General features: G+C 41.3%; 1 protein-coding gene across 1 annotated transcript in view; it reads right to left on the bottom strand.

Moving 5' to 3' along the window:
- Nucleotides 1-15,335, bottom strand: part of LOC125266278 (cytosolic phospholipase A2 gamma-like) — a 55,382-nt gene extending 40,047 nt beyond the window's left edge. The window contains exons 1-5 of the mRNA XM_048186793.1: nucleotides 15,055-15,335; nucleotides 14,668-14,693; nucleotides 14,352-14,463; nucleotides 9,917-10,059; nucleotides 9,634-9,835 (exon numbers count right to left, since the gene is read on the bottom strand). Of these exons, the coding sequence (XP_048042750.1) occupies nucleotides 9,634-9,835; nucleotides 9,917-10,059; nucleotides 14,352-14,463; nucleotides 14,668-14,693 (483 nt within the window). The 5' untranslated portion in view covers nucleotides 15,055-15,335. The remainder of the gene's footprint in view (nucleotides 1-9,633; nucleotides 9,836-9,916; nucleotides 10,060-14,351; nucleotides 14,464-14,667; nucleotides 14,694-15,054) is intronic.
- Nucleotides 15,336-15,989: the final 654 nt, after the last annotated feature.

Raw genomic sequence — 15,989 nt, 5'->3', positions numbered from 1 at the left:
GCAAGATTGATAATATTAGAGAGAAAATTAAAAACATGCAACCGTCCACAGTTTCGCTTCAGACAGTGCACTGTAGTGTCCCTGAGGTAAAACTAGAATCATTCGCCGCTATAGGAGAGGAAGAATTATCTAAACTTATCAAATCATCAAAATCAACGACATGTATGTTAGACCCAATGCCGACTAAACTACTGAAAGAAATGCTTCCAGAGGTCGTAGGTCCACTTCTTGATATAATTAATTCATCCTTAACACTAGGATACGTGCCAAAAACCTTTAAGCAGGCTATTATTAAACCTCTTATTAAAAAACCTCAACTAGATCCGAGAGATTTAGTAAATGACAGGCCAATCTCGAATCTACCTTTTCTGTCAAAGATACTAGAAAAGGCAGTTTCAACACAACTGTGCTCTTTTTTAGAAAGAAATGGAATCTGTGAGGATTTCCAGTCAGGATTTAGACCATACCATAGTACTGAGACTGCTCTCGTTAGAGTTACAAACGATCTACTCTTATCATCCGATCGTGGCTGTATTTCTCTATTAGTGTTATTAGATCTCAGTGCTGCTTTTGACACTATCGATCACAACATTCTTTTAAAAAGACTTGAAAACTATATTGGCATTAGTGGAATTGCTTTGGCATGGTTCAAATCGTACTTATCTGACCGTTATCAGTCTGTAGTAGTTAATGAAGAGATGTCGTATCGATCACAAGTTCAATATGGAGTACCACAAGGCTCAGTACTAGGACCATTGCTTTTCACTCTGTACATGCTGCCCTTAGGAGAGATAATTAGGAAGCATGGTGTTAGTTTTCACTGCTACGCTGATGATACTCAGCTCTATATTTCCTTGCGCCCTGACGAAACCTACAAATTCACAAAACTAACAGAATGCATAGCTGACATTAAAAACTGGATGACAAGAAATTTCTTATTATTAAATTCAGAAAAAACTGATATCCTAATCTTTGGACCAAAAACTTCCTCACGAAAAAACCTTGAATACTCCCTAACACTTGACGGGTGCTCCATTAAACCTTCGTCCTCAGTTAGGAACCTGGGTGTGCTCTTCGATACCAATCTTTCATTTGAAAGTCATGTTTCTAGTATCTGTAAAACCGCCTTCTTCCATCTAAAAAATATATCTAAATTACGACATATGCTCTCAATGACAAATGCGGAACAGTTGGTTCATGCATTCATGACCTCAAGACTAGATTATTGTAACGCTCTACTGGGTGGTTGTTCTGCTCGGCTTTTAAACAGACTACAGTTGGTCCAAAATGCGGCAGCTAGAGTTCTTACTAGAACCAGAAAGTATGACCATATTAGTCCAGTTCTGTCAACAGTACATTGGCTCCCTATTAAACATCGTATAGATTTTAAAATCTTGCTACTTACTTATAAAGCTCTAAATGGTTTAGCTCCCCAGTACCTAAGTGAGCTCTTAATGCATTATAGTCCTTCACGTTTATTGCGATCTCAGAATTCAGGCCAGTTGATAATACCCAGAATATCAAAATCAACTGAAGGCGGCAGATCCTTTTCCTATTTAGCACCTAAACTCTGGAACAATCTTCCTAGCATTGTTCGGGAAGCAGACACACTCTGTCAGTTTAAATCTAGACTAAAAACACATCTCTTTGCTCTTGCATACACATAACACATTATCAATACATTAACATTTTTCAAATCCGTTAAAGGATTGTTACGCTGCAATAATTAGGTCGGCCGGAACCGAGAACATTTCCTATAACACTAGATATACCTGTACATCAGAATAAGAATGGCATCTACGCTAATATCTGTCTCTCTGCTTATCCTGAGGTTTGCCGGGTGCTGGATCCAGGCCGTATCCAGATCAGATGGAGAACCTGTGTCTGGACCTGACTACAACGTAGCCCAGGAGACAATGGGCCTACAGATCCAGTTCTGGCTGCATCTATAATTCAGATTTTTAATCCCCGTATCCGCTTACATATATTTATATATAATCTATTTTTAATCTCTATAATAAAAATTTATAATTCAGATTTTGATCTCCATATCCATTTACATATATTATATATATCTTCCAAGGGGTTTTTTCCCTCCTAGGACTTTTTTCCCAGTGTTAGCACGCTGGGTTTTTCTCCTAGGGGGCTTTTTCCACCCCTGGGAGTCAGCCGACATTGGCTTAATGTAGCACCATCTTGTATATGTTACATATTACCACGCTTGTTTGTACAGCTTATTTTTAACCACTTCCCTTTTTTCTGTGCTTCTAATATGTAAAGCTGCTTTGAAACAATTACCAATTGTAAAAGCGCTATATAAATAAATTTGACTTGACTTGACTTGACTGTGCTAATTTATCTTTATCTGATTTACAACGAGCAGAAACCTGTAAGAAATGTTACAAACCATAAATAAAATAACTGCTGATAGTGAGCTATGATGTCAGATCACTTTTATCCCACCTTTTCATAGTCAATCATATTTACAGTACAAACCTTGTAAGTGAACTATGAGGGCAAAATAAATAAATAAATAAAATGAAATAATCGTTCATTAATCGTAATCAAGGAAAAATGTTCAATTAATCGAGGTTTTGACTTTAGGCCATAATCGTCCAGCTCTACCCACATGGAAAGAACCTATATGTGGATATATGCGCATATATGCTGCATATATGCACATATATGATAATATATATGCTGTATATATGTGCATATATGCTGCATATATGCGTATATATATTGCATATATGCTGCATATATGCGTATATATACTGCATATATGCTGCATATATGCCGTATATACTGCATATATGCTGCATATATGCGTATATATGCCACATATAGGCAAAAATGAGGTGCATATATGTGCATATACAGGAAATAGAGGTCTCCTGTATTGCTTCTTCATATCCACATATAAGCCCTATACATACAAGATATGTCTTCTATATAGCTAATGGCAGGATCTGGTCATTTTGTAGCTCATATCTCATTTTTGACTGTCATACATGATGCCTAGCTCATATTTTCTATTATCAAGGCAAAAACTAAGAATTAACGAAAAAAATTATGCAAGAACTGATGTATGTGCGAACACGTGAAATTGGTATCACATGTAATTGGCATGTTATGGAATTTCCCACATGGAAAAAACCTATATAAACATATATGTTTCAGTATAGGTTTTGATATAGGTTCCCTTTCGATACTTCACTCGTACTGCGTATGGGGAAAAGTCTCCCTTTTTCCCCGTCACTGAAGCCTTTTTCAATAACGCAGTGTAACTGCACCGTTATTGGTTCACTCATAGACAAGTTGTTGAACCAATGGCGGCGCGGCATAGCCGCGCGGTCTATGGCGAGAAAGCAGCCAAACTTTCCCGCCGAAATGGGCGGGGTTAAGGGCTATATAAGCAGGCGTTTCGCCATAGGATTTCAGTGCTTTCTCCCTCAACTACGACTTCTACTTCTCCTCGCTGATCTCCGCCTGAAGCCGAAGAAGCTCGCCGCCTTCAAGAAGCTCTCGCCGCCGTCAGAAGAGGCTCCCGCAGCGGACTCAGCTGGACTCGCCGGTCGGAGACAGCGCCGGCGCCCTCGCTGACTGCAGCCCGTAGCGCCGTCCTCGAGTCGCCGCCTCCCGCTTCCGGCCGCTTCCTAGCGTGTCTCCTGCCGCCATCCGGCGCGCCTTCCTGAGAGCTTCTCCGCGGCTTATTGCCGCTCTAAAAGAGCATAAACAGTGGTTTTCACCACTCCATCAGAGCTTCCGCGGCCCTCGCCGCTCTAAAAGAGCCCCCCAATCGCCGTTATCACGGCGGCGGCGTTGATGCAAATGCTGCGCCACTCATGTGGCACGTGCAGAACCTCTGCAGCGCCACCGACCTAGCCCTGCGAGCCACGAAGGCTACGGCCCAGGCCATTGGCCGTTTAATGGTCAGCCTGGTAGTGTTGGAGCGCCACCACTTGGGCCAGCAGTGGATGGCTTTACCGAGCGCTTCACCGCGGCGCAGAAGTCGTCTCAGGCTATGAGACATTTTCTGCCCAAGCGCTCCAGCTCTGCTTCTGCTTCCAGCTGCCCCAGGACTGCGCCGGCTCAGCAGAACAAGCCAACGCCACCCGCCGCCCAGGCAGCGCCGCCTAAGGAGCACCGCCAGCGCTCACGCCCTGCAAAGCGCCCCCCCTTCCCGAGACGCCAGGGACCCCGGCCCAAAATTGTGCTGGACCCGGTGACTCTGAAGACGTCCTGATTTTTCAAAAAGGAAGAGGATGGGGGATTGTCTCGTTGCGACCGGACCACCCCAAAAGCTCCTACGTGCAGTTTCCCCTCCGCCTCGTTTAATTCCGGGCGTGGGAAACATGCTTCATGTTGTAGCTGGGCCCACACCTGTTGCGCCCACTCAAAACACCGTTTTCACGGCGAACACTATTTTACTTCATCAAAAAGAGAGCAAATTTCCTCTTCCACCTCTCTCAGTGTACGGCCCCCTCACCGGCGGCCTGTCATCCGATGTCATTCAACCCCTTGTCACTCGGGCCGAGGCTTGGCAAGCCATCCCCGGTGTGTCAGAATGGATCCTGGGGATCGTAACTCAGGGCTACTCGCTCCAATTTGCACAATGGCCCCCTCGCTTCGGCGGGGTGCTTCAAACCTCGGTGAACCCGGACGACGCTCACGTCCTCCGTGCCGAGGTTATGACGTTGCTAAGAAAGGGAGCTGTGGAAATAGTTTCCCCTGCGGAGCGCGAGTCAGGCTTTTACAGCCGCTACTTTCTGGTCCCCAAGAAGGATGGCAGTCTCAGACCCATCCTAGATCTCAGACTTTTGAATTGCTCCCTCATGAGACGGAAGTTCAAAATGCTGACGCTGAAGCAGATCCTCGTGCACATTTGCCCCGAGGACTGGTTCTGCTCGCTGGACCTGAAGGATGCGTATTTTCACATCCAGATAGCCCCCCATCACAGACGATTCTTGAGATTCGCATTCGAGGGGGTGGCGTACCAATATACGGCCCTTCCCTTCAGGCTGTCTCTGGCTCCTCACACTTTCACCGAGTGCATGAACGCGGCGCTTTCCCCTATGAGACAAATGGGAATCCGGGTTATAAATTATCTCGACGACTGGCTCATTCTAGCCCGTTCGCGAGCCGAGCTGGAGCACCACAGATCCGTGCTCCTCAGCCATCTGCAATGCCTGGGTCTCAGGGTCAACTTTGCCAAGAGCTCGCTGTGCCCCAGCCAGCAAATTTCGTTTCTGGGGGCAGTCTTCGACTCAGTCCGTATGACGGCAGTAGTCTCGCCGGAACGCACTCTGGCGATTCAGCAGCTCGCGGCCTCAGTCAAGAACAAAGCCTATCTCCCTCTGAAGCTTTTCCAGAGGTTGCTAGGGTTGATGGCTTCCGCCTCCCCGGTGCTACAGCTCGGCCTTCTTCGGATGCGGCCTCTGCAGTACTGGTTGAAGTTCCGGGTTACTCCAAACGCCTGGCGGCACGGCCGCCTATGTCTCAAGGTCAATCGGGCCTGTCTTCTAGCCCTGAAACCTTGGTTGAACCCTGCCTGGTTCAGTCTTGGAGTACCCCTGCAGGCGGTCTCACGAAGGCTCGTGGAGTCACGAGGAAAGCCGTCTACATATCAACTGTCTAGAGATGCTAGCAGTGATGAAAGCCCTTCAATATTTTCAGGCTCACTTGACAGGACGCCATGTCTTAGTCCAATCGGACAGCATGACAGTGGTGTCGTACATAAACCACCAGGGAGGTCTCTCGTCCAGCCGCTTGTGCGCTCTGGCGAAACGCCTTCTGATATGGGCTCTGCCGAGACTTCAGTCACTCAGAGCGACTCATATTCCTGGCAAGACCAATCTGGGCGCAGACATGTTGTCGCGGAGCAACATCCCCTCAGACGAGTGGATGCTCCACCCCCAGACGGTTCTCACGATTTGGGAGTTCTTTGGGGAAGCGGACATAGACCTCTTCACCTCAGAAGACAACTCTCACTGCCCAACATTTTTCTCGAAGGAAGTCGATGCTCTGGCCCACGCATGGCCCAGCACGCTCCTTTATGCTTTTCCTCCGATCGCACTGATCCCCCAGGTCATCAGGCGCATCAGAGAAGACCAACACAGAGTCCTTCTGGTGGCCCCGCTCTGGAGGAGCCAAGTTTGGTCCTCTGAGCTGTTCAAGCTCTCCACGAGAGCCCCTTGGCCAATTCCCCTGAGACAGGATCTCCTCTCTCAGGCAAACAGGACGATCTGGCACCCACAGCCAGAGCTCTGGGCTCTACACCTCTGGTCCCTCAATGGGAGCCGACTAACCTCCCCGGGGACGTTCTAAATACCATTTCTCAGGCGAGAGCCCCGTCCACGAGACGCCTCTACGCTCAAAAATGGTCGGTCTTTGATGATTGGTGTTCCTCACGCAACATAGACCCTGTGGAGAGTGACGTATCCTTCATACTGTCTTTCCTCCAAGAGCGTTTGGATATGGGGCGCACCCCTTCAACGCTTAAAGTTTACGTGGCAGCCATCGCAGCATTCCATGCTCCTATTGCTGGCCAATCAGAGGGTCGAAACGGTCTTGTAGTCTGTTTTTTAAGGGGTTCTAGGCGATTAAATCCACCTCGTCCCCTTACCATGCCCACTTGGGACCTTTCTCTGGTCCTCAGGGCCCTAAAAGGTAACCCCTTTGAGCCGCTGCGTTCAGCTGACCTCAGGTCCCTGACGCTAAAAATCGCTCTGCTACTTGCACTAGCATCGGTCAAGCGTGTTGGCGATTTGTATGCCCTCTCTGTGAGCCCTGCATGCCTCGAATTCGGACCTAATGATTCTAAGGTCATTCTGAAACCCAGGCATGGCTACGTTCCCAAAGTGCTCTCAACCCCGTTTAGAGCGCAGGTCATCTCGCTTTCTGCTCTTCCTTCCTCTACGGATGAACGAGAGCTGGAATTACTCTGCCCTGTCAGGGCATTGAGGACCTATGTGGAGCGATCTCAGCCTTTCAGGCAGTCAGATCAGCTCTTTGTTTGTTTTGGTGGCCGCACCAGAGGGTCTCCAGTCTCAAAACAGCGTCTCTCATGTTGGATAGTCGACGCCATTAATCTGTGTTACTCCTCTCTGGGTGCTTAATGCCCCATAGGAATTAGAGCCCATTACACTAGGGGAATGGCTTCCTCATGGGCTTGGTCCAACGGAGTTTCCATAAAAGACATCTGTGAGGCGGCCGGCTGGTCTTCGCCGTCCACTTTTGTCAGGTTCTACCATCTTGATGTCCCGACCTTACAAGCTCGGGTTCTTTCAGTGTGATTGACGGCCTCTTACGAGTTCTGCCTCACGCCGTTACAGGAGTAACCTCGGTTCCCTGAGATACGGAACGAGTACTGCGTTACTTGCCGTGCCACGAGGCTGCAGCTTCAGAGTCGTCGCTTCAGTCGATTGGCACTGAAATCCTATGGCGAAACGCCTGCTTATATAGCCCTTAACCCTGCCCATTTCGGCGGGAAAGTTCGCGCGCTTTCTCGCCATAGGCCGCGCAGCTATGCCGCGCCGCCATTGGTTCAACAACTTGTCTATAAGTGAACCAATGACGGTGCAGTTACACTGCGTTATTGAAAAAGGCTTCAGTGACGGGGGAAAAGGGAGACTTTTCCACATACGCAGTACTCATTCTGTATCTCAGGGAACCGAGGTTACGTTAGTAACCGAGTACGTTTTTAATATATGTGACATATATAAAATTGGCCGTTTTCCTATATTATATGTACATATATGTACATATATGTGTATATATGTGTATATATATGTGTATATATATATGTGTACATATATGTACATATATGTGTACATATATATGTGTGCATATATGTACATATATGTACATATAATATAGGAAAACGGCCAATTTTATATATGTCACATATGAAACATATATGTTTATATAGGTTTTTTCTATGTGGGTAATAACTATTTCAATTCTTTGATCATGATGTTTTTGGTTTAGTGTACTGTACATAGAAAAAGTAAAAACAGTTATTCTTGGGATAAGCATAAGATTTCAAATATGCTGTCTTAACTAATATGACAGTTTGTTCTGTGTAATATTTCTGTTTTCCAGTATTATGAATAGCTTAGCATACTATATTTGTCACAGAATCACCAGGCTCTGCACCCAGCCAATCACGTCACGCTCCCTTTCCAGAGTGCTGACCACACACACATGGCACCTGACATTTATTAAAATATCTCCGTTAAAAAAGTATGTGAACCCTTGATTCTCAATACTGTGTGTGGTTACCTGATAATCCACGACTGTTTGTTTGTTTTGTGATGGTTGTTCATGAGTCTCTTGTTTGTTCTGAGCAGTTAAACTGAGCTCTGTTCTTCAGAAAATTCCTCCAGATCCTGCAGATTCTTCAGTTTTCAAGCATTTTTTGCATATTTGAACCCTTTCCAGCAGTGACTGAATGATTTTGAGATCCGTCTTTTCACGCTGAGGACAATTGAGGGACTCAAACACAACTATTAAAAAAGGTTCAAACATTCACTGATGCTCCAGAAGGAAACACAATGCATTAAGAGTCGGGGGTGAAAAGTTTTTGAATTCGAAGATCAAGGTAAATTGTATTTAATTTGTCTTCCGGGAAACATGAAAGTATCTTCTGTTGCTTCCGAAGGGCAGTACTAAATGAAAAAAATGTATAAGGGCAGTACTAAATGAAAAAAATGTATATTTAAACAAAATAAGAAAAATTTGGACATCTACATCCTGTTCAAAAGTTTTCACCCCTCGGCTCTTAATGCATCGTGTTTGTGAATGTTTGAACCTTTTTTAATAGTTGTGTTTGAGTCCCTCAGTTGTCCTCAATGTGAAAAGACGGATCTCAAAATCATACAGTCACTGCTGGAAAGGGATCAAATACGCAAAAAATCCTTGAAAACTGATGAATCTGCAGGAGCTGGAGGATTTTTCTGAAGAACAGAGCTCAGTTTAACTGTTCAGAACAAACAAGAGACTCATGAACAACCATCACAAAACATAAAAACAGTCGTGGATCATCAGGTAACCACACACAGTATTGAGAATCAATGGTTCACATACTTATGAATGGGGTTATTTTAATAAATTCAGCTATTTTTTGTCTTATGGATTATATGTAAACATCTTTTATGTAAAATATCTTACTCAGGACAGTACTAAATAAAAAATAATATGCATTTTGTATTATCTTCTTTATTTTGTTAAAATTATTCACATTTTCACAGATTCTGCAAGGGGTTCACATACTTTTTCTTGCAACTGTATCTGTGTATTCATTTTGCGTTTTACTGTATATTAACATAGGCAACAACTCGACTTCTCTGTGTAGTAGAGATGTTTTAGAATTAGATATTTTGATGTGCTTAATAAAAAATGTCTGTTATTTGTTTTTAATTATTTATTTTTAAGTATAATGATTGCTTTGTGGTCCCTGTAAGGAAATGCAACTGTTTTGCATATTAATGGACTCAAATGTCTTTGTCAGGCCATAAATCCACAAGAAATATGCATTATTGCTTGCTTTGGTGTTGTCACTCCTCATAGTCGTCGTGCCACCCTAAATAATTTCCAGATCTGTCCCGGGTCATGAATAGGCTATTTACAGACCTCTTTCACAAATGCCGTGACGACCATCACTGCCCAGATGTCAGTCAGACTGAAGTGGTCTTTCCCATAGTAATAATGCTTCAGTTTGTCAAATGCTTCTGTCCAGCTGACTTCAGGACCACTGAGTCTCTGAATGATCTTGTCTTTCACAGTCTCTAGTTTGGTGGACCAGTCTGGTTCCTGATATACGGAGGCCATACACCTTCAGTGGAACAACATATGCTCTTATTTTTGGCATTCAACCCATCTCTCTCTCTCTTTGTGTGTGTGTCAGTGTTCATACCAGGTGGATCCAGAGACTCCACTCAGATAAAGGATGCAGTCCAGAAGACCTGTTTTCTGGAGCTGAACCAGGGATCCCAGCAAAGCCACCATGGCTCTTTGTCCTCCTCCAGAACCCAGTAAGGCAATGTTTGGCACCTCATCCTGAAACACACACACCACTCAAAGCATCGCACAGCAATGAAGGGGGGACGCTCTAAAATGTCAAGAGTGCAAAATAGACACATCCAACCCTTCACCCCCCTCCCACACACACACACACACACACACATACATATCATCTAGCACGACTAACACAGAGCAAGTTTTTGCAAATGTGAACAAACAGCCAAGAAGAGGTTACACTCTAAAACATTGAGAGTACACAACAGAAACACCCACTCAAACACAAACTCACTTACACACATTCACAGGCACACAACACATTATTATACACACACAGGGCCGGCCCTAGCTTTGATGGGGCCCTAAGCAGAATTTAATTTGGGGGCCCCTCGGTTAAAATAACTAATGATAAACAGTATCTTTTTATATAAAAAATAAATGTAAATGTATAGAATGGACAGTGTTAAAATAAATACTTAAATAATTACATAAAATGAACAGTTTAGATGGACCTGTAAGAAATTAAGATAACAATAATAAATATATTATTAACATTAAAGGGATAGTTCACCCAAAAATGAAAATTCTGTCTTCATTTACTCACTCTCATATTGTTCCAAACCTGTATGAGTTTCTTTCTTCTGTTGAACACAAAATAAAATAAGATATTTTGAAAAAACCCACCAAATGGTTGGTTATACACCCACATTCTTCAAAATATCTTATTTTATTTTGTGTTCAGCAGAAGAAAGAAATGAATACAGGTTTGGAACAATATGAGAGTGAGTAAAAATAATGATGACAGAATTTTCATTTTTGGGTGAACTATCCCTTTAAAGGTGCCCTAGAACTTTTTTTTAAAAAGATGTAATATAAGTCTAAGGTGTCCCCTGAATGTGTCTGTGAAGTTTCAGCTCAAAATACCCCATAGATTTTGGGGCATCATTAACTATGCACTGATTTTTTCAGCGTGCCGCCCCTTTAATTCGCGTGCTCCCTGCCACACGAGCTCTCGATTATATTACAGCACATTTACAAAGTTCACACAGCTAATATAACCCTCAAATGGATCTTTACAAGATGTTCGTCATGCATGCTGTATGCATGCTTCGAATTATGTGAGTAAAGTATTTATTTAGTAGTATGTTTATATTTGATTCTCTATGAGTTTGAGGCTGTGCTCCGTGGCTAATGGCTAATGCTACACTGTTGGAGAGATTTATAAAGAATGAAGTTGTGTTTATGAATTATACAGACTGCAAGTGTTTAAAAATGAAAATAGCGACGGCTCTTGTCTCCGTGAATACAGTAAGAAACTATGGTAACTTTAACCTCATTTAACAGTACATTAGCAACATGCTAACGAAACATTTAGATAGACAATTTACAAATATCACTAAAAATATCATGCTATCATGGATCATGTCAGTTATTATTGCTCCATCCGCCATTTTCGCTGTTGTTCTTGCTTACTTAGTCTGATGATTCACCTGTGCAGATCCAGATGTTACTGGCTGCCCTTGTGTAATGCCTTGAACATGAGCTGGCATATGCAAATATTGGGGGCGTACACCCCGACTGTTACGTAACAGTCGGTGTTATGTTGAGATCCGCGTGTTTTCCGGAAGTCTTTTAAACAAATGAGATTTACATAAGAAAGAGAAAGCAATGGAGTTTGAAACTCAGTGTATGTCTTTTCCATGTACTGAACTCTTGTTATTCAACTATGCCGAGGTAAATTCAAATTTTGAATCTAGGGCACCTTTAAGGACAAGGGCAGCATGTTTACTATTACTCAGAAGCATGCCTTCTCCATCGTTTTTGTTTCTTGTTCTCTTGGTGTATCTTCTGAACTATATTGCAATGGTGGATGCACTATTTTTCTTCTCCGATCCTGCTTAGTGAATAAAAAGCAGTTCCAAATGATGTACAAAATACACATATCCCATTCATCTTTGCATCAATAAAATGCGCGACACTTTATATTTTACTACCAGATTATATGTATTATATAATTCATTTAACTTGCAGTCTTATGTTTTCCCTGACATCTCGCGATTTCGGGGCATGTGAGGTTCCAAACATAATACATAATGCAGACGCGCTCGGACGCGTCTGAAGTATAAGAGAAGAGAAGAGAAGAGAAGTATACCCGGGGCTTTAGGCTTCTGTTTCTTTAAGACCGGCACGCATCTAAAATACAGACACGCATCCGATATTATCTCAACTGAATACTTTCACTTTAGACATAACCAACTCTGTTTATTTAAACTTTGTGTGTATTTGACAGTATTAGTGCAGATGCAAAAGATAAAGTCCACTAATCGGAGGATGTTTGACAGGCTTTTAGTGTGCATGCATGCTTCTGGTTAAGAACAGCACGTGAATGAAATGTTTAACCGGCATTGTTTTAAGCACATGCAAATAATGAACTTTTGTGATTGCGATAAGTGCAGTGTCCTGTGAGTGAGTGTAACATGTGATGCGAATGAACGTCAAGTTTTACAGTATTGAGACGGATGCGCCAGAACTGCAACTGATAGAATGCACAATGTCAAAATCAAGCTGTCATTTTATTTGCTCTTGGGGGCCCCCTGGTGGCGGCGGGGCTCTAAGCAGCCGCTTAGTTTGCTTATAGGGAGGGCCGGCTCTGTACACACAAATGAACCAACAAAATGGTCAAATTGAGCTAAAAGACTCAAATAAGAGGTTGCAATTAGATCAGACCCAGATTTTTTTGTTACATTTTTATTGAATTTTGCTGTTATGTATAACAAAATGCCCTCCTCTGTGTTCAGGTTTGACTGTAGTAAAATGAATACATAAACTGACACTTCAAATCAACATTTTTTTAAAAAAAGAAAGAAAACTAAAGCTTGACAAAAAGTCGTCTTTGAGAGTGTCTAAGTATAAATCCAAATCTCAATAAAAATAAGCATTTATGTTTAAAAACACTAGATAATTTATAAGCCACTTTATATAGAACTCTATAGGAATTAGGGGTGGGACGGTTCAGATTTCTCACGGTTGGGTTTGTATCGCGGTTTTAGGGTCACGGTTTCGATTCAGTGTGAAAAAAATAGGACAATTGTCAAATAAAGATAAAGAAAATGAAAACAAATAATCTAACTTCAAGAAACGGCACAAATAAATACATGAGAGCTAAGATACAAATAAAATAAACATTGAAGTCTCCATTGAAGTCCACTATAAGGAGAAAAATACAGGAATGTTTTCATCAAAAACCTTCATTTCTTTTCAACTGAAGAGAGAAGGATATGGACATCTTGGATGACATGGGGGTGAGGAAATTATCAGGAAAATTTTATTTGAAAGTGGACTAATCCTTTAATCACAAACTCTGGATTAAACCTGAGTTAACAGAGAAAGTTTATACCGAGCGTTGTGCAACAGCTGATCCTGATCTAAGCCAGGTTGGATTTATTTGGATTTGTCAGCTCTAAACCTACTCTGAAACTCAGAGTTTGTTTAACTAGCTTCATGCAACAGGCCACAGTTGAGTACACTTGAATCTCCTCACAGCGCGCACGAGTTCTCTTTCGCGTCTTACGGTTGAATGTTTAAATTGGCAAGGTTTAAATGAGTTTAGTTTAAACACATATAGCAACGTGAGATGTTCAGGTCTCACCTGCGCTAGCGTCGCACACTATCAACACCAGGGTGATGACGGTGTAAATGAGCTTTTGGCACATCATTGAACATTTGTTTACAATGAGTGACTGTTTTGTACATCGCTGTTGTAACGTATTGGGAAACTAGAATGCATATCCATCGACTGAAACATACATGTTTTGCACATTGTTTTTAACAAACCATATTATAGATGCATCATCAGATTTGGGATGAACCGCAGTGCAAGCGCGTGCCGAACAATGAGTCGAGAACCGAACGGTTCGTTTTTTTACAGCAAACCGTCCCACCCCTAATAGGTATCTAGTGGTTACAACATGGCATTACAAAAGTTTCTTTTTTTACTCCCACCAGATGGCACTAAACTACCTTCAAAAAATTGGATTTTAAATGCTTTGTCTCTATTTTAACATGGAATACTGCTTTAATTGAAAAATAATTCTAAAAAATATTAGAAAAAAAAATGCGTATTATTTTCAATAGGGAAAAAGAGCTAATAAAATTTGTCTAAATATTGCATAGTATCATAAAATATCCTCAAAATTCTGAATAATAATCAAAACATATTATTGAACAAATATATTTAATTTGTTTTCCTGGGGGGGGGCGTGATGTTCATCGGCCACAGCACCATTCACAGGTCATCTCAGATATATGAAGTATAAAATAAGAAGCTTTACCTGAGTGCACTCTATCTGAAGCTTCTTCAGGCTTTGTAGAACAGATTTTCTCCTTCCGTCTATAAACTCTGCTTCATTCTTATTCAGAGAGGGTTCGATTCGCACCTCACCGCTGCAGCGACAGACAGAACAGTCCTGAATTTAACTTCTTTGATATTTAGATATTTAATATTCTAGATTTCAATGCAATTAAGTCTGCAGTTTATTTTAAACAGTTATTCTCATAGTTGTTCAGTTTGTTGTAGACTTTAATTGTGTAAGTATGTAGTACAAACCTTATTTTAATGCTTCCATGAATCTGAGCAGGATTACATACCTTTCCTGGGGTTTGGATGCACTCATCTGTAAAACAATAGAGTCCACATGCAAGTCAGTATATATATATATATATATATATATATATATATATATATATATATATATATATATATAAAGAACATTACACAGATTTTGATGTATAGAAAATTGAAAACTATCACTGAAATACGAATCCCGCAAATCATGATTGTTTATTTATGCACTTTTGAAAGTGTGCAGGTCTCTGCTGTTGACCATGTTAAATTTTAAAGTTAATTACAGAAAAATGCTGGATTTGTTCATAATATGATTGTCAAATGTAATTTATAATGCCATTAAACCTTTTAACTGCCTTGCTATTGTTAAAACAACATTATTTACCTTAAGCTTAAAAGTATATACTTACTATTCCTGTAAATCCTGAGTCTTCACTCTTCACCAGCAACACCACAGCAACTGTTATCTTGACATCCAGACAGAAGATGCTCTTTATATGGTTCTGACACTACACTGCAAGTCCATAAAAGTCCATAAAATCATGATGGTGAGGTTGTGAATTAAATTATACAATCATTCACAAGGGCTGCGTTTACACTGACACAAAAAAACAGATTTTTTGCTCACATCTGACACAGATCTGAATTTGTTGCACATGTGTAAACACAAAAAAAATGCACGAGATCTGATTTTTTCACATTGATCCGAGCCACTTCCAAATGTGGTTTTAAGTCAGATACATATCCGATATCTGGACATGAGACCTATATGGCAAGCCATTTTGACTTTTATTCATTCTCAGGATATGACTTCTTGATATCAGGAATTACATTTCCACTATAACAACTATAATTCTTGACATCTGTACTTGAATTTTCACTAGTGAAATGTCACCATAGGCTGCCATTCAAATTCAATTGTTGATATCAAGAATTGATTTCTTACTAGTTGAAATTCCAGTTTCATATATCAGAAATACAATTCTTACTAGTAAAAATCATAAGTTTTATTATCAATAATTACTTTGTTACTAGTGCAAATATCTTTTCTTGATATCAACAACTGAACTGCTACTAGTGGCAATGTTAGTTTCTAATATGATGAATGTGATTGTTACTAGTAAGAAAGCCATTTTAGATGTCTGATATTATACTGATATCAGAAATACATTTTCAGATATAACAATGTAATTATTGATATCAAAAATTACGATTTTTACTAGTAAGAATTGTAGTTCTAAAATGTGAGACTGGAATTTCAACTAGTGAGAAATGAATTCTTGATATCAACAATTGAATTTGAATGGCAGCCTATGGTGACATTTCACTAGTGAAAATACAAGTA

This window comes from Megalobrama amblycephala, linkage group LG4, assembly GCF_018812025.1.
Source record: "Megalobrama amblycephala isolate DHTTF-2021 linkage group LG4, ASM1881202v1, whole genome shotgun sequence".
NCBI classification, from domain to species: domain Eukaryota; kingdom Metazoa; phylum Chordata; class Actinopteri; order Cypriniformes; family Xenocyprididae; genus Megalobrama; species Megalobrama amblycephala.
Note: the sequence above shows the minus strand (reverse complement) of the source record. Positions and strands in the feature narration are given on the sequence as shown.